General features: G+C 43.6%; 1 protein-coding gene across 1 annotated transcript in view; it reads right to left on the bottom strand.

The window, feature by feature from the left end:
* The window catches only part of LOC125721930 (protein NLRC5-like), a gene marked incomplete at its 3' end in the record, with an annotated part of 510,329 nt that overhangs the window by 9,484 nt on the left and 476,698 nt on the right, over positions 1-24,147 (bottom strand). Inside the window, exons 21-28 of the mRNA XM_048998139.1 lie at positions 22,114-22,287; positions 21,165-21,338; positions 19,165-19,362; positions 18,712-18,885; positions 16,404-16,577; positions 15,247-15,435; positions 8,374-8,547; positions 5,038-5,211 (exon numbers count right to left, since the gene is read on the bottom strand). Coding sequence (XP_048854096.1) covers positions 5,038-5,211; positions 8,374-8,547; positions 15,247-15,435; positions 16,404-16,577; positions 18,712-18,885; positions 19,165-19,362; positions 21,165-21,338; positions 22,114-22,287 — 1,431 coding nt within the window. The remainder of the gene's footprint in view (positions 1-5,037; positions 5,212-8,373; positions 8,548-15,246; positions 15,436-16,403; positions 16,578-18,711; positions 18,886-19,164; positions 19,363-21,164; positions 21,339-22,113; positions 22,288-24,147) is intronic.

Raw genomic sequence — 24,147 nt, forward strand, 5'->3', positions numbered from 1 at the left:
ATCATTCTCAGCCACCTTTGGAGGTGTCTCCCATCTTGACCCTGGGACTTCCAGTCCATACTCCCCGCAGATGTTCCTGTACACTATGCCAGCCACTTGGTTATGGCGTTCCATGTACGCCTTGCCTGCTAGCATCTTGCACCCTGCTGTTATGTGCTGGATCGTCTCGGGGGCATCTTTGCACAGCCTGCACCTGGGGTCCTGCCTGGTGTGGTAGACCCCAGCCTCTATTGATCTTGTACTTAGAGCTTGTTCCTGTGCTGCCATGATTAATGCCTCTGTGCTGTCTTTCAGTCCAGCTTTGTCCAGCCACTGGTAGGATTTTTCAATGTCAGCCACTTCCTCTATCTGCCGGTGGTACATGCCGTGCAGGGGTTTATCTTTCCATGATGGTTCCTGTTCTTGCTCCTCTTCCTTCTTGGGTTTCTGTTGCCTGAGGTATTTACTGAGCACGTCATCAGTCGGGGCCATCTTCCTGATGTAATATATATATATAGATATATATATATATAGATATAGATATAGGTCAGTGGGTAACGCTTGAGGGAGGATATCCATGACAGTATGATATTAGATCAGTGGGTAACGCTTGAGGGAGGATATCCATGACGGTATGGTATTAGATCAGTGGGTAACGCTTGAGGGAGGATATCCATGACGGTATGATATTAGATCAGTGGGTAACGCTTGAGGGAGGATATCCATGACGGTATGGTATTAGATCAGTGGGTAACGCTTGAGGGAGGATATCCATGACGGTATGGTATTAGATCAGTGGGTAACGCTTGAGGGAGGATATCCATGACGGTATGGTATTAGATCAGTGGGTAACGCCTGAGGGAGGTTATCCATGACGGTATGTTATTAGATCAGTGGGTAACGCTTGAGGGAGGATATCCATGACGGTATGGTATTAGGTCAGTGGGTAACGCTTGAGGGAGGATATCCATGACGGTATGGTATTAGGTCAGTGGGTAACGCTTGAGGGAGGATATCCATGACGGTATGGTATTAGGTCAGTGGGTAACGCTTGAGGGAGGATATCCATGACGGTATGGTATTAGATCAGTGGGTAACGCTTGAGGGAGGATATCCATGACGGTATGGTATTAGATCAGTGGGTAACGCTTGAGGGAGGATATCCATGACGGTATGGTATTAGATCAGTGGGTAACGCTTGAGGGAGGATATCCGTGACGGTATGATATTAGATCAGTGGGTAACGCTTGAGGGAGGTTATCCATGACTGTATGGTATTAGATCAGTGGGTAATGCTTGAGGAAGGATATCCATGACGGTATGGTATTAGATCAGTGGGTAACGCTTGAGGGAGGTTATCCATGACGGTATGGTATTAGATCAGTGGGTAACGCTTGAGGGAGGTTATCCATGACTGTATGGTATTAGATCAGTGGGTAACGCTTGAGGGAGGTTATCCATGACGGTATGGTATTAGATCAGTGGGTAACGCTTGAGGGAGGATATCCATGACGGTATGGTATTAGATCAGTGGGTAACGCTTGAGGGAGGATATCCATGACGGTATGGTATTAGATCAGTGGGTAACGCTTGAGGGAGGATATCCATGACGGTATGGTATTAGATCAGTGGGTAACGCTTGAGGGAGGATATCCATGACGGTATGGTATTAGATCAGTGGGTAACGCTTGAGGGAGGATATCCATGAAGGTATGTTATTAGATCAGTGGGTAACGCTTGAGGGAGGATATCCATGACGGTATGGTATTAGGTCAGTGGGTAACGCTTGAGGGAGGATATCCATGACGGTATGGTATTAGGTCAGTGGGTAACGCTTGAGGGAGGATATCCATGACGGTATGGTATTAGGTCAGTGGGTAACGCTTGAGGGAGGATATCCATGACGGTATGGTATTAGATCAGTGGGTAACGCTTGAGGGAGGATATCCATGACGGTATGGTATTAGATCAGTGGGTAACGCTTGAGGGAGGATATCCATGACGGTATGGTATTAGATCAGTGGGTAACGCTTGAGGGAGGATATCCGTGACGGTATGATATTAGATCAGTGGGTAACGCTTGAGGGAGGTTATCCATGACTGTATGGTATTAGATCAGTGGGTAATGCTTGAGGAAGGATATCCATGACGGTATGGTATTAGATCAGTGGGTAACGCTTGAGGGAGGTTATCCATGACGGTATGGTATTAGATCAGTGGGTAACGCTTGAGGGAGGTTATCCATGACTGTATGGTATTAGATCAGTGGGTAACGCTTGAGGGAGGTTATCCATGACGGTATGGTATTAGATCAGTGGGTAACGCTTGAGGGAGGATATCCATGACGGTATGGTATTAGATCAGTGGGTAACGCTTGAGGGAGGATATCCATGACGGTATGGTATTAGATCAGTGGGTAACGCTTGAGGGAGGTTATCCATGACGGTATGGTATTAGATCAGTGGGTAACGCTTGAGGGAGGATATCCATGACGGTATGGTATTAGATCAGTGGGTAACGCTTGAGGGAGGATATCCATGAAGGTATGGTATTAGATCAGTGGGTAACGCTTGAGGGAGGATATCCATGACGGTATGGTATTAGATCAGTGGGTAACGCTTGAGGGAGGTTATCCATGACGGTATGTTATTAGATCAGTGGGTAACGCTTGAGGGAGGATATCCATGACGGTATGGTATTAGGTCAGTGGGTAACGCTTGAGGGAGGATATCCATGACGGTATGGTATTAGGTCAGTGGGTAACGCTTGAGGGAGGATATCCATGACGGTATGGTATTAGATCAGTGGGTAACGCTTGAGGGAGGATATCCATGACGGTATGGTATTAGATCAGTGGGTAACGCTTGAGGGAGGATATCCATGACGGTATGGTATTAGATCAGTGGGTAACGCTTGAGGGAGGATATCCATGACGGTATGGTATTAGATCAGTGGGTAACGCTTGAGGGAGGATATCCATGACGGTATGATATTAGATCAGTGGGTAACGCTTGAGGGAGGTTATCCATGACTGTATGGTATTAGATCAGTGGGTAACGCTTGAGGAAGGATATCCATGACGGTATGGTATTAGATCAGTGGGTAACGCTTGAGGAAGGATATCCATGACGGTATGGTATTAGATCAGTGGGTAACGCTTGAGGGAGGTTATCCATGACGGTATGGTATTAGATCAGTGGGTAACGCTTGAGGGAGGCTATCCATGACTGTATGGTATTAGATCAGTGGGTAACGCTTGAGGGAGGTTATCCATGACAGTATGGTATTAGATCAGTGGGTAACGCTTGAGGGAGGATATCCATGACGGTATGGTATTAGATCAGTGGGTAATGCTTGAGGGAGGATATCCATGACGGTATGGTATTAGATCAGTGGGTAACGCTTGAGGGAGGATATCCATGACGGTATGGTATTAGATCAGTGGGTAATGCTTGAGGGAGGTTATCCATGACGGTATGGTATTAGATCAGTGGGTAACGCTTGAGGGAGGATATCCATGACGGTATGGTATTAGATCAGTGGGTAATGCTTGATGGAGGTCAGCCAGGACAGTATGGTGTTATACTGCTTAACCATATATATATATATTTTTTATACATATATATACTGAACAAAAATATAAACGCAACACTCTTGTTTCTGCTCCCATTTTTCATGAGATGGACTTAAAGACCTACAATTCATTCCAGATACACAATATTACCATTTCTCTCAAACATTTCTCACAAATCAGTCTAAATGTGTGATAGTGAGCACTTCTGCTTTGCTGAGATAATCCATCCCACCTCACAGGTGTGCCACATCAAGATGCTGATCTGACATCATGGGTAGTGCACAGGTGTACCTTATACTGCCCACAATAAAAGGCCACCCTGGAATGTGCAGTTTTTTGCTTTATTGGGGGTCTGGGGACTCAGAACCGGTCAGTATCTGGTGTGACCACCATTTGCCTCATGCAATGCAACACATCTTCTTCGCATAGAGTTTATCAGATTGTCAATTGTGGCCTGTGGAATGTTGGTCCACTCCTCTTCAATGGCTGTGCGAAGTTGTTGGATATTAGTGGGAACTGGTACACGCTGTCGTATACGCCAGTCAAGCACATCCCAAACATGCTCAACGGGTGACATGTCCGGTGAGTATGCTGGCCATGCAAGAACTGGGACATTTTCAGCTTCCAAGAACTGTGTACAGATCCTTGCAACATGGGGCCGTGCATTATCTGTCTGAGTGGCTGGTCTCAGACGATCTTGGAGGTGAACCTGCTGGATGTGGAGGTCCTGGGCTGGTGTGGTTACACGTGGTCTGCGGTTGTGAGGCCGGTTGGATGTACTGCCATATTCTCTGAAACGCCTTTGGAGACGGCTTATGGTTGAGAAATGAACATTCAATGCACGAGCAACAGATCTGGTTGACATTCCTGCTGTCAGCATGCCAATTGCACGCTCCCTCAATGCTTGTGGCATCTGTGGCATTTTGCTGTGAGACAAAACTGCACATTCCAGGGTGGCCTTTTATTGTGGGCAGTATAAGGTACACCTGTGCACTACCCATGATGTCAGATCAGCATCTTGATGTAGCACACCTGTGAGGTGGGATGGATTATCTCAGCAAAGCAGAAGTGCTCACTATCACACATTTAGACTGATTTGTGAGAAATGTTTGAGAGAAATGGTAATATTGTGTATCTGGAATGAATTGTAGATCTTTAAGTCCATCTCATGAAAAATGGGAGCAAAAACAAAAGTGTTGCGTTTATATTTTTGTTCAGTGTATATATATATATATATATATATATATATATATATATATATATATATATATGCTTCTGCTTTTTTTAGCCCTACTGACCTCATTACTGTATGTCCAGTTTACAGCATTGAATACCCAGTAATACTCACCTCGGTATTGCCAGTTTACAGTGTGGATTACCCATTAACACTGACCTTAGAATCCCTAGTTTACAGTGTAGAATTCCCAGTAATACTGACCTCAGTATCCCTAAGTTTACAGTGTGGAATACCCAGTCAGACTGACCTCAGTATCTCCAGTTTACAGTGTGAATCCCCCAGTCCAGCAGAGAGCCGCTTCACTCCTGAATCCTGCAGGTCATTGTGACTCATGTGCAGCTCTCTCAGGTGTGAGGAGTTTGATCTTAGAGCTGAAGCCAGTGTCCCACAGCATTTCTCTGTGAGTTTACAGCTGTTCAGGCTGAAAAACATAACATGGTGAGATACTGACATATCCACCATTTGTGAAAAATACAAAATATTAAATCAAGTGCTTGTGTTCAGGATGACAAGCAGCCCGGCTCACATATAAAAATTAATTTCAGTATGAAGACTGTACTGTGCATCCTGGTAATTTGCTGCACTCATATGATTTTAGTGCAGAACTTTTCAATTTAAATTCAAACTTCAGTTGCAGCAAAGTTCTCCACTCCATAATCCCAGAGGATCCACCCACATCTCTTGCCCAGACTTGTCCCTGACCACTTGCCCCACCCCTTCCTAGACTCTCCATCATGATTTACCAGGTAAAGACGCAGTGGAGGAGACTCCATGCGGGGAAGGCAGCCAGCCCTGACGGATTCAGCTCCAGAGTTCTCAAGGTCTGCACAGACCTGCCGCAGAGTGCGGCATCGCATCTACAACCTGAGTCTGCAACTCCAAAGTGTATCAGAACTCTGAAAGACATCCTGCCCAGTGCCTGAGCCCAAGATGGACACCTGAATGCCCATTCAGAACAGTGGCAATGGCATCACATCTACAACCTGAGTCTGCAACTCCAAAGTGTATCAGAACTCTGTAAGACATCCTGCCCAGTGCCTGAGCCAAAGATGGACACCTGAATGCCCATTCAGAACAGCGGCAATGGCATCACATCTACAACCTGAGTCTGCAACTCCAAAGTGTATCAGAACTCTGTAAGACATCCTGCCCAGTGCCTGAGCCAAAGATGGACACCTGAATGCCCATTCAGAACAGTGGCAATGGCATCACATCTACAACCTGAGTCTGCAACTCCAAAGTGTATCAGAACTCTGTAAGACATCCTGCCCAGTGCCTGAGCCAAAGATGGACACCTGAATGCCCATTCAGAACAGCGGCAATGGCATCACATCTACAACCTGAGTCTGCAACTCCAAAGTGTATCAGAACTCTGTAAGACATCCTGCCCAGTGCCTGAGCCCAAGATGGACACCTGAATGCCCATTCAGAACAGTGGCAATGGCAATCTGATAAAGACCCTCGAGTGGCATCATCATGGTGGGTACATCACTGGACCTATTGCAGTCATTTATCTGCTGCACAGAGCTTACTCTCACCTGGAAAAGATGTGAACTGTGTGGGTCATGATCTTTGAATTTTCTAGTGCTTTTGACACCTCTGAACCCCTACTGTTCTGAGAAGCTGAGGGCAGCATGGGTGGATGACTTCCTGGTGTCCTGGATCATGAACTACCTCACCTGGTAATTAGTGAGTAGCACAGGTGTCCCACAAGGCACTGTCTTTCCTCCAATCCTGTTTACCATTACTCTCTACACTGCTAAATGCAGCTTTGAGCCGTTCAAATTTTTGTTAGTGCTGTTTTAGTTTCTGAGATATAAATGTTTGTTTACATTGTGACGTCATCAGCCTGAAGTCTTATTTAACTGCCATGTGCAACAATTCAGAGGGTTCATGGAAAGGTAAAGATTTCACCACGCACAGTGCAAGCAAAACGCTGTGTTCTGTGATGTGCTTTACCACTGTAAATGGCACACAATCACTTTTCACGTGGCAAGAGTCACTTCCCATACTGTCATTTTGCTTTTTCATTCCTACATCTCAACAATTCAACGTAACTGTGCTGTGATGAGTTTATAGAACTGACGATAACCTGGGTCAAGCCTGCACGTAACGAGGCAGTATGTACTGTAATGGTCAGTCATTTGTGAAAATATCTAGCTCGATCCTGAAATGCAGTATCTGGCTGGCAGGGCTGACTAAGTCTACGTACAGCTTTGTCGCGGAGTCAACAAACTCTCCACCTTCTGTTAACATGAGAAACACGAGCCTGAGCACTATACTGGGATCATGTAAAGGCATACACTGAGAAGTATAACTCAGAAAAATAACAGTACAGACAATTTTTATACAGCACAAACTATTTAGACCGGTTCGGAGGCAAATGCGGGGCCAACTTAACAGCGGAGTCACGTGACCATGTAAATAAGCAGTATCTCTGCACTGAAGCAGCACAAAGGACAGTTTTAACGGCACAAGCGAATGCGATCGATCTGGTGGAAATCAGACACAAATGGGAGGGGATGGGTAACCTTACATTTATCTATGTTAAATTTCATGTGTCAGGTATCAGCCCATTCGCTGCTAGATTAGTATCTGCTACACCACCCACCTCCTCTGAAAATTTAACTAGTTTACTGTATGTATTGGTGTAAATATCATTTATGTAAATTACGAAAAGTAATGGTCCAAAAATTTAACCCTGCGGTACCCCACTATGAACGCAGGCCCACTGTGACATTCTGCCATTGCTTCCTGTCTGTTAATGGTACTTTAATATAAAGCAATGGCTGCAAGGCAAATCACACACACGAAGTGCTGCACTTGCACCCTTTCACTTTTACTAAGGAGGTATACATATCAACTTTGTTTTTTAGGAATGAGGACATTGCACACATGTTTTGTTTTAATATTGTTATACTGTATAACTAGAGGGGGTGGCATGGTGGTGCAGTGGTTAGCACTGTTGCCTCACACCTCTGGGACCCGGGTTCAAGTCTCCGCCTGGGTCACATGTGTATGGAGTTTGCATGTTCTCCCCATGTCGTCGTGGGGTTTCCTCCGGGTGCTCCGGTTTCCCCCCACAGTCCAAAAACATGCTGAGGCTAATTGGAGTTGCTAAATTGCCCAAAGGTGTGCATGTGTGAGTGATTGGTGTGTGAGTGTGCCCTGCGATGGGCTGGCCCCCCGTCCTGGGTTGTTCCCTGCCTTGTGCCCATTGCTTCCGAGATAGGCTCCGGACCCCCCGCGACCCAGTAGGATTAGCGGTTTGGAAAATGGATGGATGGATGGATGGATGGACGTAGCTCAGCAAACTATAGGCCAATCAGTATAACTTGCATAACTGGAAAAGTAATAGCTTAATATCTCCAGCTTACAGTGTGGGATACCCAGTAATACTGCCCTCAGTATCTTCAGCTTGCAGTGTGGGATACCCAGTAATAGTGACCTCATTATCTCCAGCTTACAGTGTGGGATATTCAGTAATACTGACCTCAGTATCTCCAGTTTACAGTGTGGGATACTCAGTAATACTGACCTCAGTATCTCTAGCTTACAGTGTGGGATACCCAGTAATACTGACCGCAGTATCTCCAGCTTACAGTGTGTATTCCTCAGTTCAGCAAAGAGTGGCTTCACTCCTGAATCCTGCAGATAATTGTCACTCAGGTCCAGCTCTATCAGGTGTGAGGAGTTTGATCTGAGAGCTGAAGCCAGTGCCTCACAGCATTTCTCCGTGAGATTACAACTGTTAAGCCTGAAAAAGAAAATATTTTAAGACACAGACACATACACAGCCTACACATTGTTAATCATACTGACTCAAAACATACTGAAAACAATAGCTTGGTTTAATAATAAGCAGTAAAGGCCACTGTGTCTCCCCCACTTACATTCATTTCCCAAATTGCTGCAACACTACTTGAAGTGGTCATCTATAATACACTATAGATACCTTCATAATGCGTTATAATGGCTGGTATAAGAGACCTGGATACAAGGATGAGATCGAACAAGGCAGCACCCGGGTCACCATGACAAGTAACTGCTTACTCTAAACCTCTACTTTACCAAATTTGCCTTTTCCTTTACTTAAGTATTTGGATTATTCTTTCTATCACCATCATTATTTTACTGTGGAGGAAATAACAGATTTTGATTTTTTCATCGACGTGGTTCTTAGTATGGAGTCTGATACTACATACATACAAGGACTCAGACCTGTATTACAGTGCACTTGAGACGTCAGCACTCTCATCAGTATTAACAAAAAACTGGACTTACTGCACTTCATCAAGAAATAAAAGAACTTAGAACCAGACTTGAATTTTCTTATAATTACATTACAACACTGCAGAAAAGCAACAATGAATGAAGTACCTCTGTTAAAAGCTAAATGGACGAACTACAATTGTAACTAAAGGAAACAAAGATATGAAAGAAATCATCCTTGATCTGCAGGCACATTATATGCATGACAATCTTATATTTCAGCACTTCATCAGAAAATAGGCACAGGCCTATTATCGCCAAATTAGAAAATTTTAACCACAAAGAAATTGTTAAAAGTAAAGGAAAAATACTGAAAGGAATGAAATATGGATTTAATGATCAGTATCTCCAAGAAAACAGCCGGCGATGGAAGACACTGTACCCTCTCGTTAAAGAAAACATGAAATACAATAAACACGCCGTCTTTATTATAGATAAATTATACATGGATGGTCATCTTTACCGGGACTCTAAAACACCACCATGGCTTTTCTAATAAACTTCAATCTCCATAATCACCTGCCTTCCACATAATGTTAACATGCCTTCTTTCTGTGTCTAGTGTTTTACGTCGTTCTCTCTAACGTCATTCATTCCCATCTTGTGTTTAGACTTTGTATGGATTCCAAAAAAGAGAAGCAAGATGAGAAACAAACTCTTATTTTGTCTTCATATTTTCTCTCCCCAGCTTTCCCACACAGAGACGTTTATCGCAGATGTAGAATATTCATATATTCAGATGTAAGTAATAACAATATGGCTACACAGCCTATTAAATTAGTCACATGGCATGTATGTGGTCGTTGCACACAGAGTAAAAGAATCAAAGCTGTTAGCAAATTATAGTGAACACAATGCAACTGAAGCATGTTTCCTATGTAAATTATACATATTTGAGTTGATTGGAGTGAATAGGAACCTTCAAGCTGTAATCCATGACTTCCTGAGTAACTGGGGTACAAACATGAGGAGACACAGAGGCCAAATTCCCTTAGTCATCCATCAACATGGGAAAGATAAGAGACACACAGACCAAATGAGGGAGAAGTGTGCTGACCTTCATAAGTCAGGGAATGGGTATTAAAAAATAGCTACTCGCCTTAAAATGCCCATTTCTACTCTTAGGGCAATAATTAAAAAGTGGACAACAACTGGAACTGTTATAATCCTGGGTGGGTCGTGCACTAAGGTGCCCGGAGCACAGACAGAAGCACAGGATGGCAGAAGTCGGGGAAACACGAGGTTTTAATGAATAGCAACAGGAAACAGCCGGTGAACACCGGGAATCCACACGGGGCTAAAGAGAGGGTTATGGAAGGGAAGGTTAATCAGCTTATTAGAGAGGGTTACGGCACATGGAAGGAGCGGACGATCGGGGAAGGACAGGGTGGAAGAGGACCCAAGTTTATTTTTCCGCCTTGAACAGTGAGGAGGATCATAAAAATACTGGAGGAATACTGTGCGCAATTAGTGCTCTGTGTGCTTCTAGCTGTGTTACAGAATAATAAATATGTACGATAAAAGAGCCCATTTCATGTGCTGGCGTTTCTTTCCATTTCGGTTCATGAGTTGATGAGCCCATGAAACATCCTCAGACGGTTGGGTCCGATGTCTTGACCCACTGATCAGTTCAGCAGCCAGGGCAGTAGCCATACTTGGGTTGGTTCTGCTTTCCCCACTGTTAACCAAGGGAGATTGTAGGCTATTTTTACAGACATGGACCTTTTTACCCTGGGAGACATCTGAGTCAGTGTGATTTTCATTTTGCTTTAGAACCATGGTTTTCTTTCTCTGCCAAGGCAGGGTAGTCCTGTTAGCCTTCCCTCTCACTATTACCACTTTCAGTCTAGGGGCTCATCAAGGTAGCTAGATAGCAGAGAACTGTAGGCAGTTTGTTTATTTCTAGAGCTACTAAGTGTCAAGTCTGGCTACTGGAGTGAACACTCCTGGACGTCATCAACATTATCATTGTCTTTATTTGTATTTCCTTTTTTCCCTACAGTTCTCCCACTTCTCATCACTTACAGCCATCACATGTACATACATCCATCCATTTTCCAAACCACGCGGGTCGCGGGGGGTCCGGAGCCTATCCCGGAAGCAATGGGCACGAGGCAGGGAACAACCCAGGATGGGGGGCCAGCCCATCGCAGGGCACACTCACACACCATGCACTCACACGTACATGCACACCTACGGGCAATTTAGCAACTCCAATTAGCCTCAGCATGTTTTTGGACTGTGGGGGGAAACCGGAGTACCCGGAGGAAACCCCACGACGACATGGGGAGAACATGCAAACTCCACACACATGTGATCCAGGCGGAGACTCGAACCCAGGTCCCAGAGGTGTGAGGCGACAGTGCTAACCACTGCACCACCATGCCACCCCTCACATATACAGATTTGATCAAATTTGTTGGTACCCTTCCACAAAAAAACACAACTATCTCTGAAATAAATTTTCCGATATTAACTAACCGACAAAAGTTTATTGGCATCCCTTATTGTTTATTCCACAAATCAGACTTTGCTTTTGATTATTGATTCAGTTTACAATTTTATACAATTAACCAAACGAAAGTGGCATAGACGAAAAAAGATCCAACCATCCATTTTCCAAACCGCTTATCCTACTGGGTCGCGGGGGATCTGGAGCCTATCCCGGAAGCATTGGGCACGAGGCGGAGAACAACCCAGGATGGGGGGCCAGCCCATCACAGGAAAAAAATTTAATTTAATATTTTGTGGCACCACCTCTTGCAGTAATTACTGCCAATTAGCGATCTCTGTACTTCACAATGAGGCGTCTGCATTTGCCAACCGGTAGTTTGGCCCCCTCCTCCTGATCAACTGCTCAAGCTGTCTCAGGTTTGAAGAGTGGCGTCTCCACTCTTTTAGAGAATTTTCCATAGAAGTTCAATAGGATGAAGATCAGGGTTTATCAAGGGCCATTTAAGAATAGTCCAATGTTTTTTTCCCAAGTCATTCTTGAGTGCGTTTAGCTGTATGTTTTGTGTCATTATCCTGTTGGAGGACCCATGACCTGCGACTGAGGCTGAGCTTTCTGACACTGGGCAGTGTGTTTCGCTCCAGGATGCCTTGGTTGTCTTGATGCTTCATTGTGTCCTGCACAGATTCAAGGTTCCCTGTCCCAGATGTAGCAAAGCAGCCCCAATATCAAACTTGAGCCCCCTCCATGCTTCACAGTAGGTATGATGGTCTTTTCTTTTAAAGCTTCATTTTCCTTCTGTAAACATAGAGCTGATGTGACTGGCCAAACAACTCAAGTTCTGTCCCATCAGTCCAAAGGACATTCTCCCAGAAATGTTGGGGCTTGTCATCATGCATTTTGGTGAATTCCACTCTGGCTTTTTTATGTTTTCCTGTCAATAATGAAGCCCTCCTGGATATTCTTCCATGGAATCCATTATTGATAAAAATGCGACAGATGGCGTGATGACGTACCTTGACCCTGAAGCTCAGCTTGAGGGGTTTTTTATGCATTCCTTCGCTCTTTCTGCCATCTGCACTTTCCTTCTGATCAACCTGGGGTTGCATTTCCTCTTACGTCCACGTCCTGGGAGGTTGGCTACAGTCCCATAAACCTTATACTTTTTAATAATATTGGCAGCTGTGGTCACAGGAACGTGAAGCTGGAGATGGTCTTATAGCCTTCACCTTTAACATGGTATCTATTATCTCCTTTCTGATCTCCTCAGACAGCTCTCTCCTTTGCTTTCTCTGGTCCATGTTCAGTGTGGTGCACAGAATTATACCAAGCAACACAGTAGCTTGTTCTTTCCCTTTAAATAGGCTGAATGGCTGATGACAAGCATGAAGGCACCTGTGATACTAATTAAAGTTAAACACTTAGTTTGAAACATGACTATAATGCAAAGATAAATAGTCTCTTTAGGGGTACCAACAAATCTGTACATGTCTGTATATGTAATCCTGTCTCTTTCTTTCTTTTTAATTTGTTTCTTTCTTGATATATATTTGTCACGATCGGCTAGCGCGGGTAATGCGCACAGGCAGGCGAGCGGGCAGAAAAGCAAGCAGGCATGCAGGATCGGGGCAAACTCGGGACTTATTCAAAAGGCTACGGACGGGAAACATCAGACGATAACTAACATCAATGACAGACAATGGACTCAGGTAAGACACGGACTGAAATACACAGGACTGAGCAAATTAACTAGACACAGCTGGGTACAATCGGGAGAAAACATGTGGGTAATCAGGGGGCGTGGCACACAGGAGGAGCGGACGAGCCGGGCATGACAATATTTATATATAATATATATTTTGAATAAAATCTAAACATTTGATTATCGGTACTGACACACCACAGCACACAATAATGAAATGTGTCCTCTGCATCTACCCCATATGGGGCATCGTGATACAGCAGGAGGCAGCTAATTCAGCGCCCAGGGAGCAGTGCTGGCTCAGGGTACCTCAGTGGTGCTTCGCTGGGCGGGGATTCAAACCAGCAGTCTTTTAATTATAAGTGCACTTCCCTAACCATTAGGTCACCACTGTCCAAACCTGCCCATACACACACAGACAGACAGACACACACACACGTAGGGTATACCTGTCCTTATCGGGCCCGCTCATTCACTTCTATGGGAAAAATGCTAACGCTAACTATTACAACCTTAACCCCCACCCTGCCCTAACCATAACCATAAGTAACCAAGCAAAATACAAGAGTTTTTGCATTTTTAGTTTTTTCATAGCAGTCACGGATTTTTATAAAATAGAGTTTTATAAAAAAAAAAAAAAAAAAACAGATATTTATCACGTCATGGGGACATTGTGTCCCCATAAGGATAGGTATACCCACTCGCGCGCACACACACACACACACACACTTTCTTCATTTGAACTGATTCAGACACCCATCCCGCTTCTGCATTCCAGAGGGATCGAGTCATAAATAAGCCAAATGGCGCCTTTTCACATCCTTACATCGAAGGGATTAATTAATGTGCGTGTTGTTAAACACGGCTATCACATTACTGAAATAAGCCAGAGTTAAGCACAAAATTGAAAATCACAAATGTTTAAAGTGTTACTCTAGGAAACTAATGACCACTGATAAAACTGACCTAGAATTAAGATGTGCTGTTTGTAATTTGGAATGGAATTTCTGTACTGTAAGACTTATCTAAAAGTGTCGCTACCTGGTCATGTGCAATTTAACCGCTTGTACTGTATACTGATGCAAATAACCAACATCTTTGGTGTAATTTAAATTATAAAATAATTAATGCAGATGATATGATATGTAAACTTCCAGATTGAGATATCATGTTTGGTATGAAATCGACGGAGAAATTCTCATAAACCTAAATCTGATCATGGACTGTAACTTAATTGCACATCTAAAGTTAAAAATTGTAATCAAAATTAGCTCTAAAGTTGTTTTAGCATATTGTCATGAATCCATCGGACCACTATACAGACCCCTAGGCCAGGCCTCTAGTCTGAGATCCCCGATCATCAATCTGAGTGCCCAGTTCCCAATGATCAATATTCGTGGACTTTAGACTTTAAAGTCACATACTGGGGGTGGAGCAGAACCAAAAGAACCTGCATGTAGACCAGCCGCGCCCGAAGGGGGGTGAAACCCACAAACTACAAAGAAGCTGCCAGACGCAGAGAGCTGCTCCAGACCACAGCCCCCCCCCCCCATCTCTGCATTATAACTTTTTTATGGGTACCTGGTACTTGGAATATTGGCACTTAGTTAGATCAGTTTTACAGATATAACAGAACTGCGGGAACAGAATTTTCAGTCCCTTAGCATGCAGACATTTTAAACCCTGTGGTCCACACAGATCTGTACAGTAAAGTGTACAGTGCAGTACAGTACAGGAGAAATTCATTTCTCATAGCTGATAGGCGGCTGATGTGATACGGGAAGGTGTCCATGTAGCAGATACATAAAATAATGAATGTATTATGGGGTGAATTATTTAAAAACAGGCAACACTTGATTTGGGTTTCTTTGACAGAAAATGCTCCATAGTATTAAGGCTTTGACACAGGCCTTGCTTGGCCAGCTTGCATTTAGAATCAGCTGTTTTAGTGATGTAGCCATTATGTGGAGTGTCTGAAAGGACTGTATTTACCATTGTATTTACAGTGTGGAATACGCAGTAACACTGACCTCAGTATGTCCAGTTTGCAGCGTGTAAAACTGAGCAATGTTGACTGGGGCATCTGCCTTTCATATCCTGGGCACCGTTTCTCTGTCAGCTCATTGTCTCTCAGGTCCAGCTCTCTGAGGTGTGAATCTGAGCTGAGGGCAGAGGCCAGCACTATACAGGATTCCCAACTCAATTTACAGCTGTTCAGCCTGCAAAAGGAAACAGCAGAACAAGCTTTTATTTTCAATACAACAAGCAGCACAGCTTACGTTTCAAAATAAATCAAAGTGTGCAGAGATCTGTGTCTCTGGGTAATGTGAGATGAGAGGAGAGGTGAGAGGGAACTTTTATTTACTGTTGGTGGATCCCACCTCAGATGCTTATACTTTTTATTCCATTGCTGTACAGTTTCAGCTGACAAAGTACAGCAACACAGGTCACACTGTATAGAATTTTAGGCACAAAATACACAAACAGCACAAAAATAAAACTAATTTAAAAGACAAAATAAAATAATTCCACAGAATCATATACAATGTACATGTGAATCCTCCCATAACATATTCAGACCAATGAAATAACTTCCTTTGCAGTTGTCAGTCACCTTTCCGCCAGCTGTCCCCAAACTGACTAGTTACTCTGAAAGGAGGAGATGTGAACATCCCCAGCAGCCAATGCAGGCCTGTCAGGCTGTGTTAGTTTTCCAGCCCAGATATTGTACGGCTTCTTTTATGTTACAGTCGTCCTCATTATGTAATCAAGCAAATACTTACCCGGAAAAAAGCTTTGACACCCCATGACTGGGAGGGTCAGAAGTCTGACAGGTCTAAACTAACAGATATTTAATATAATATGGGCCCCACAAAACAGCAGAGTGAGTCGCCCCCAGGGTTTGAATCCTACTGCTTCTCTGCCGTGAGGCGAGTTTTCTCTATGTTCCTTGTGTTCTCTCTGTATGCTGCAGTTTCCTCACACAAACATGCAGTCTGACTAATTGGTGTCACTAAATTACCTGAGCTGTGTGTCAGTGTGTCCTGTGAGAGACCAGCATCCCAGCCTGGGTGTCATCCTCTCTTCTACCCTATACTGCATGGGACAGGATCTAGGCTTCCTGTCCAGGATAAGCAGTTTGAAGGTGGACATATGGATGAATGTAAAATGCATATTCTGTACTCACTTCACTTTCTCCAGGTTACAGCTGGGATTCTTCAGTACAGCAGAGAGCAGCTTCACTCCTGAGTCTCCTGGGTGATTGTAGCTGAGGTCCAGCTCTCTCAGGTGTGAGGGGTTTGACCTCAGAGCTAAAGCCAGGGAAGAACAACCTTCTTGTCTGATACTACAGCTGGACAGCCTATAGAAAGGAAATCAGAATATTATGGACAAAGTACAGGTAGCTGTCGACCTCAGTCAGATCAGCTGGGTTTGGGTTTGCTTGAGTGCCTCTGTTCCTGCAGCTGCCACACATTGTTCACTGAAGGTCATCTTTTAGCCTCAGTGTTTAGTAACAGACATAAAGGACCAGGTCAGTCCAAAATTAAGGCAGATGCTATTTGCACCCAGGTGTCAGTAGCCAACAACGTGATTCCAATGAAAATTACACAGCTAATGCTGCTGAATCCAGGCAGTTCTTTTGCACCCCCCCCCCCATAAAAAAATCTAAAATAATCTAATAATAAATAAATATTGTCATGATGCAGAGGACAAATGACTGAAGGGCAGGTGCTGCGATGAAACAAAAAGGTGAATGCAGCAGAACAAAGACTGGAAATAGACTTGTGAGGGATCAAAATGCCAAGAGGGCAGACAAAACAAGAAGGTTTGACTAACGAAGTCGGGACAAACAAAGCTGTTCCCAGCTGCTGCTCAACTGCTCCTATGTCAGTCTTGCATTTTCATGTCATGTCTGCTCCCGCATTTGAGTGAGGGGGCCAAGTGTAAATAACTCAAAAGATCTGAAATAGCACCAATCTGAAATTTGGATCAGTATCAGCACAGATTCATACCTATTAGACGGATCGGGTATCAGCCATATCTGAACATTCCACGTCTGACACTTACTACATTTTCGGCAGTCTGTAAAAAGATAGCTCCTATTTTTTGTTAAATGGATTAGTACAATCAATTGCATGACAGTTCTTTCCCATTTTAGATGTGGCATTTTTGCAGCATTGAAGCTGAACAGTAATCCATTCAGTTTATTTCCCACTCAGTGGGTGTGAGCGCAGTAATTTCCACCTGCTGTGTCATCGGTGTAAGAAGATCAGATTAGCGGCTGACGATCTTGAAGTATTTTATGCTTTTAACAAAAAGTAGCACAGCAATTTGCAATGTTTGTAAAAACAAAGTTTTGAGAGGTGGAAATAGCATTTAGCGGAAAATCCCACCAAACAATGTGCACGTTTGTGCTAGACAATGCAAGTAACATGAAAAAAAGTTATCTTGGGCTATTTTGCACACTGGCTACAGCTTGTGATACACAAGGGGTTGCTATCGTGATGTAGTGTAAGTGACATTGTTGCTAGTGGTAGAAAATATGGGGCATTTTAGGCATTCGCCACTTGCGTATCGTCTTTTGGAATGAATTCGAATTGAAGTGCAAATGCCTCAAAAACACGATGTACAAATGAGGTGGAACGGTATGTTACGTATGTTTCTAGCAGCTTAACTAAAGATTTTTTTACATGTTTTTTCATTTGTGTATATATATATATATATATATATATATATATATATATATATATATATATTATTTTGTATATTTATATATCTATTACATTAAAATATTAAAGCAAAAACAGCCCTTGTTGTGTATTGGAATGGGATCAGAACTGAAAACATATGGATACGTTCAAATGATGCTGTGTGACCACAGGGTTAAAGCACACGATCTGCAAAATTAAACTATACAATAACAACAACCCACTGCATGAAACACACAACAACTGGACTCTTTCATCCACAGCGTAGGTTGCATTACACTATCTTACCGTCTGTTGTTTTGATGAACAGGGTCATAAAAATTCCATGATAATGTAATCTTACCCATCAATTCACTCATAATTCTTAAGACTAATGAAACAGCTTCCACTGCAGTTGCCAACCATCTTTCTGCCAAGTGTCCCCAAACTAACTATGAGATGTGAGCAAATTTTTTCTTTTTGAAGAAAAAATTAAAAGTCAGATGCATTCTGTTCAAGAGACCTTAGAATATTTTACATAATATTGTATTTTGTATAATTCCACCTGAGGAAACGTGATTTAGCTTCCTCTGCTATGAATCTGCAAAAAATCCAGCCCGTGCCTTTACTTCAGTATACAGTTTAACAATATTACAACAAATCATCTGTGAAAAGTTGAAATTTATACCTGCTCAGTGGGAATGAAATGGTATGAGTGAAGTGGTTAGCTTGTGTGATTTACCTTGCAGCCATCACACTGTGTATTAAAGTACCAGTTTATTATTTTAACTGTCAAATAGGACTGACCTCAGTATTTCAAGTTTACAGTGTTGATTCTTCAGTTCAGCTGAGAGCAGCTTCACTCCTGAATCCTGCAAGTCATTGTCACTCAGGTCCAGCTCTGTCAGGTGTGAGGAGTTTGATCTTAGAGCTGAAGCCAGTGACCCACAGCATTTCTCTGTGAGATTACATCTAATCAGCCTAGAAATGAAAATATTTGAAGTCATTTACCATGCAGAGATCTGTACAGTACAGTGAGAGCTGATTATAGGAGAGATTTAACTCTCATAGCTGACAGGCAGCTGATGTGACACAGGAAGGTGCCCATGCAGCAAGTATGCAAAATAAAGGGATTTATTATTTGGTGAATTATTTTGGGCAATACTTGATTATTTTACAAGCAATACTGGATTTGGGTTTCTTTGATAGAAAATGCTCTATAGTATTAAGGCATTGACAGGAATACCCAGTAACACTGACCTCAGTATGTCCAGTTTGCAGCGTGTAAAACCCAGCAATGCTGGTTGTAGCCTCTGCTGTTTAAACCCTGGATGCTGTTTCTCTATTAAATCTGGCAGCTCATTGTCTCTCAGGTCCAGCTCTCTGAGGTGTGAATCTGAGCTGAGGGCAGAGGCCAGCACTATACAGGATTCCCAACTCAATTTACAGCTGTTCAGCCTGCAAAAGGAAACAGCAGAACAAGCTTTTATTTTCAATACAACAAGCAGCACAGCTTACATTTCAAAATAAATCAAAGTGTGCAGAGATCTGTGTCTCTGGGTAATTTGAGATGAGAGGAGAGGTGAGAGGGAACTTTTACAGTATTTACAGCAGTCATTTTTTTCTCATTGACTGAGTTGGTGGATCTTACCTCAAATCCTTATACTTTTTATTACATTGCTGTCACGCCCACACGGGCAGGGCAGAGCACCGACCGCCGATCACCAATTAATCGGTCGGCTCCTTAACCATTGTTCTCCCAGCAGGCAGTGCGAAGTATTGTTGCCATTCTGGTAGTGTGCCATACCAAGCGATCTCTCTGTGTATCGTCTTCCCGGTTCGTCTTGCCCGCTGTGTCCTGCCTGCTCGCCTTCCTGCCTTCCCTGCTCGTCCCCTGCTCCCTCGTCGGCCCTCCTCCTTCCTCCCCGGATCCCCGTCTCATCTATTCGTGCCTGACTGATCTTCACGGTTCTCGACTCTCGCCTGCCCCTCGACCATGATTCAGCACGTTCCTGTTGGCTTTTGTATGACCTGATCTCCTAAATAAAGGATTCTGCCTCCGCATTTCAGGGTCTGCCTCCTACCTGCTCGGCCGATATAACAATTTCTGTACAGTTTCAGCTGACAAAGCACAGTGACACAGGTAATACTGTCTAGAATTTTATCGCCAGGCACAAAATACACAAACAGCACAAAAAATATAGCCAATTGACAAGAAGAACAAAAATCCACAGAATCATATACAATGTACAAGTGAATCCTCCCATAGCATATTCAGACCAATGAAATAGCTTCCTTTGCAGTTGTCAGTCACCTTTCTGCCAGCTGTCCCCAAACTGACTAGTTACTCTGAAGGGAGGAGATGTGAACATCCCCAGCAGCCAATGCAGTCCAGTCAGGCTGGGTTTTCCAGCCCAGATATTGTACGGCTTCTTTTATCTTACAGTTGTCCTCATTACGTAATCAAGCAATTACTTACCAGGAAAAAAGTTTTGACACCCCATGACTGGGAGGTCAGAAGTCTGACAGTCCTAAACTAACAGATATTTAAAATAATAAGGTCAGAAAAACAGCACAGTGAGTCAGTGGGCAGGACCTCCGGGGTTTGGATCCTACTGCTTCACTGCTGTTAGGAGAGTTTTCTCCATGTTCCTTGTGTTCTCTCTGTGTGATACAGTTTCCTCACACAAACATTTAAGTTTGCCTAATTGGTGTCTCTAAATTACTTGTGGTGTGTGGCAGTGTGTCCTGTGACAGACTGACATCCCACCCTGGGTGTCACACTCCCTTCTGCCCTCTACCATATGGAATAGGATCCAGCCTCCCTGTCCAGGATAAGCAGTTGGAAGGTGGACATATGGATGAATGTAAAAAGCATATTCTGTACTCACTTCGGAGGCGGCATGGTGGTGCAGTGGTTAGCACTGTTGCCTCACACCTCTGGGACCCGGGTTCGAGTCTCCGCCTGGGTCACATGTGTGTGGAGTTTGCATGTTCTCCCCATGTCGTCGTGGGGTTTCCTCTGGGTAATCCGGTTTCCCCCCACAGTCCAAAAACATGCTGAGGCTAATTGGAGTCGCTAAATTGCCCATAGGTGTGTATGTGTGAGTGAATGGTGTGTGAGTGTGCCCTGCGATGGGCTGGCCCCCCATCCTGGGTTGTTCCCTGCCTCGTGCCCATTGCTTCCGGGATAGGCTCCGGACCCCCCGCGACCCAGTAGGATAAGGCGGTTTGGAAAATGTATGGATGGATGTACTCACTTCACTGTCTCCAGTTTACAGCTGGGATCCTCCAGTAGAGCAGACAGCACCTTCCCTCCTGAGTCTCCTGGGTGATTGTAGCTCAGGTCCAGCTCTCTCAGGTGTGAGGGGTTTGACCTCAAAGCTGAAGCCAGGAAAGAACAGCCTTCTTCTGTGACTCTACAGCCTGACAGCCTATAAAAAAATAAGAAGATCTTGGACAAAATCCAGGTGGCTACCGACCTCAGTCAGCAGCATGAACAGCAGTGACCCGTTTAAATTGTAAGGTTTTTGTTTTGTACCAGCTGTCAAAAGCTGCTTCCACCCTAATCCTGCACAATTGGCTCCCACTAATGAGCCCCAATGGCTCATATCTGGGAAGGTTCCCACAACCTGTTTCCATCCTCAATGTGGTACCACCGCTGCTCACGTGGCCAGAGTGACACCCTGCTGGGACCAGTGACTGGCCTGGACCCCCAAGACCAAACAGTCCTTCAGCACCTCCCCGTTTTCCTCCATCTCTGTTCTCCCTCTTCCTGATAAAAAGCTGTCATTTGAGGGAAATCTGTTGATATATATATATATATATATATATATATATATATATATATATATATATATATATATATATATATATATATATATATAACCTTTTAATTCTCATTTTCAATCTCCACTATACACTGTATGACCACGTCAAATTCCTGTTTATGCACCAAATGCACAGGATAAACTGCTTCTCATTGTAATGGCCTTATTCCTGAAAAACATAACGTAATAAAAAATTTATTGAAATCTATAACTGATTGGTGGGAATGAAATGGTGTGAGTGCAGCTGTTCGCTTGTGTAACTTGCTCTGCAGCCATCACAGAAACACTTTATATTAAAGTGAAATTAGTATTTGAACTGTCAAACATGACTGAGCTTAATATCTCCAGTTTACAGTGTGGAATACCCAGTAATACTAACTTCAGTGTCTCCAGTTTACAGTGTGAATGCCCCAGTCCAGCAGAGAGCAGCTCCACTCCTGAATCCTGCAGGTCATTGTAACTCAGGTCCAGCTCTCTCAGGTGTGAAGAGTTTGATCTCAGAATTAAAACCAATGCCTCATAGCATTTCTGTGTGAGATTACAGCTGTTTAGCCTGGAAAACATAAAATATTTTAATAGAGACACATACACAACCTACACATTGTTAATACTACTGACAGAAAACATTAAACCAAGCTACTGTTTTCAGTATAACAAGCAGCAACGGCCACTGTGCCTCCTCCACTTCACTGTAAACCCAACTAATTTTAGGCTGGAATAAAGTTAACTCAAAACTTTTGAGGGACAGAGGTTAAGCCCACTGAGCCATATGCTACCCTTGACAGTTACTATGTTTGATTAAATTTCAAGGTTAATAAATGAATAAACATATAAAAGGGTTTTAAAACACAAATTAACTGCCTTATAGAGACTTATAGAAATGAATTTAACGAATCTGTTGGAGTTTTTTGAGGAAGCTACTCAGGAAGTTGATGATAAGAAGGCCTATGATGTCATCTACTTAGATTTCCAAAAGGCTTTTGATGTTGTCCCCCACAAGAGGCTCCTACTTAAACTCAAAGCGACAGGTATTTTAGGTACCGTAGCAACCTGGATTGATAACTGGTTAACAGATAGGAAACAGCGAGTAGTTATAAGAGGCACAATGTCACAGTGGGCCTGCGTCCATAGTGGGGTACCGCAGGGTTCGATTTTAGGACCACTATTGTTTCTAATTTACATAAATTATATAGATACCAATATATACAGTAAACTGGTGAAATTTGCAGATGACACCAAGGTGGGTGGTGTAGCAGATACTGAATTAGCGGCTCAGCAGCTACAGCGGGATTTTAATTTAAGTAGACAGATGAAATTTAACGTAGACAAATGTAAGGTGCTCCATGTTGGGAGCAGAAATATAAAGTACAGGTATTTTATGGGTCCCACTGAAATAAAGGTCATGAAAAAGACCTTGGTGTGTATGTTGATGCTTCCATGTCCCATTCTCGCCAGTGTGAGGAAGCAATAAAAAAGGCCAATAGGATGTTGGGGTATATCTCCAGGTGTGTGCAGTATAAGTCAAGGGAGGTAATACTAAGATTATACACCTCCTTGGTGAGACCTCACCTAGAATATTGTGTGCAGGTTTGGTCAACATATCTTAAAAAGGACATTGTGGCCTTAGAAAAGGTGCAGCGTAGGGCCACAAAAATGATTCCTGGTCTTAGAGGAATGTCATACGAGGAACGGTTACTTGAGCTAAATGTGTTCAGTCTCAAGCAAAGGAGACTGAGGGGGGACATGATCCAGGTATATAAGATTCTAACAGGTTTGGATGCTGTTCAACCAAATAGTTACTTCAGCATTAGTTCAAATACACGAACTCGTGGCCATAGGTGGAAATTAGTGGGAGAACATTTCAAACTGGATTTAAGGAAGCACTTCTTTACACAGCGCGTAGTCAGAGTATGGAATAGTCTTCCTGATAACGTAGTGCAAGCTGAATCCTTTGTTCCTTTAAATCAGAGCTAGATAAGATTTTAACAACTCTGAGCTATTAATTAAGTTCTCCCCAAGCGAGCTTGATGGGCCGAATGGCCTCCTATCGTTTGTATAGTTCTTATGTTCTTATGAAACTCTATGGAATCAAATGCCACCATTTTAAAAAACTGCAATCTGGATGGAATCTCTGGCAGCACAATGTGCAGTGTGTTACATGACATCATTAGGGTCACAAAGGCTGAAACATAACCTCTACTCAATAAGGCCCATCCATCCATCCATCATCTTTCGCTTAATTCGGGGTCGGGTCGTGGGGGCAGCAGTCTCAGTAGGGAGGCCCAGACTTCCCTCTCCCCGGCCGCTTCTGGGGGGATCCCGAGGCATTCCCAGGCCAACCGAGAGACATAGTCTCTCCAGCGTGTCCTGGGTCTTCCCCGGGGTCTCCTCCCAGTGGGACATGCCCGGAACA

This window comes from Brienomyrus brachyistius, unplaced genomic scaffold (assembly GCF_023856365.1).
Source record: "Brienomyrus brachyistius isolate T26 unplaced genomic scaffold, BBRACH_0.4 scaffold36, whole genome shotgun sequence".
Taxonomy (NCBI): Eukaryota; Metazoa; Chordata; class Actinopteri; order Osteoglossiformes; family Mormyridae; genus Brienomyrus; species Brienomyrus brachyistius.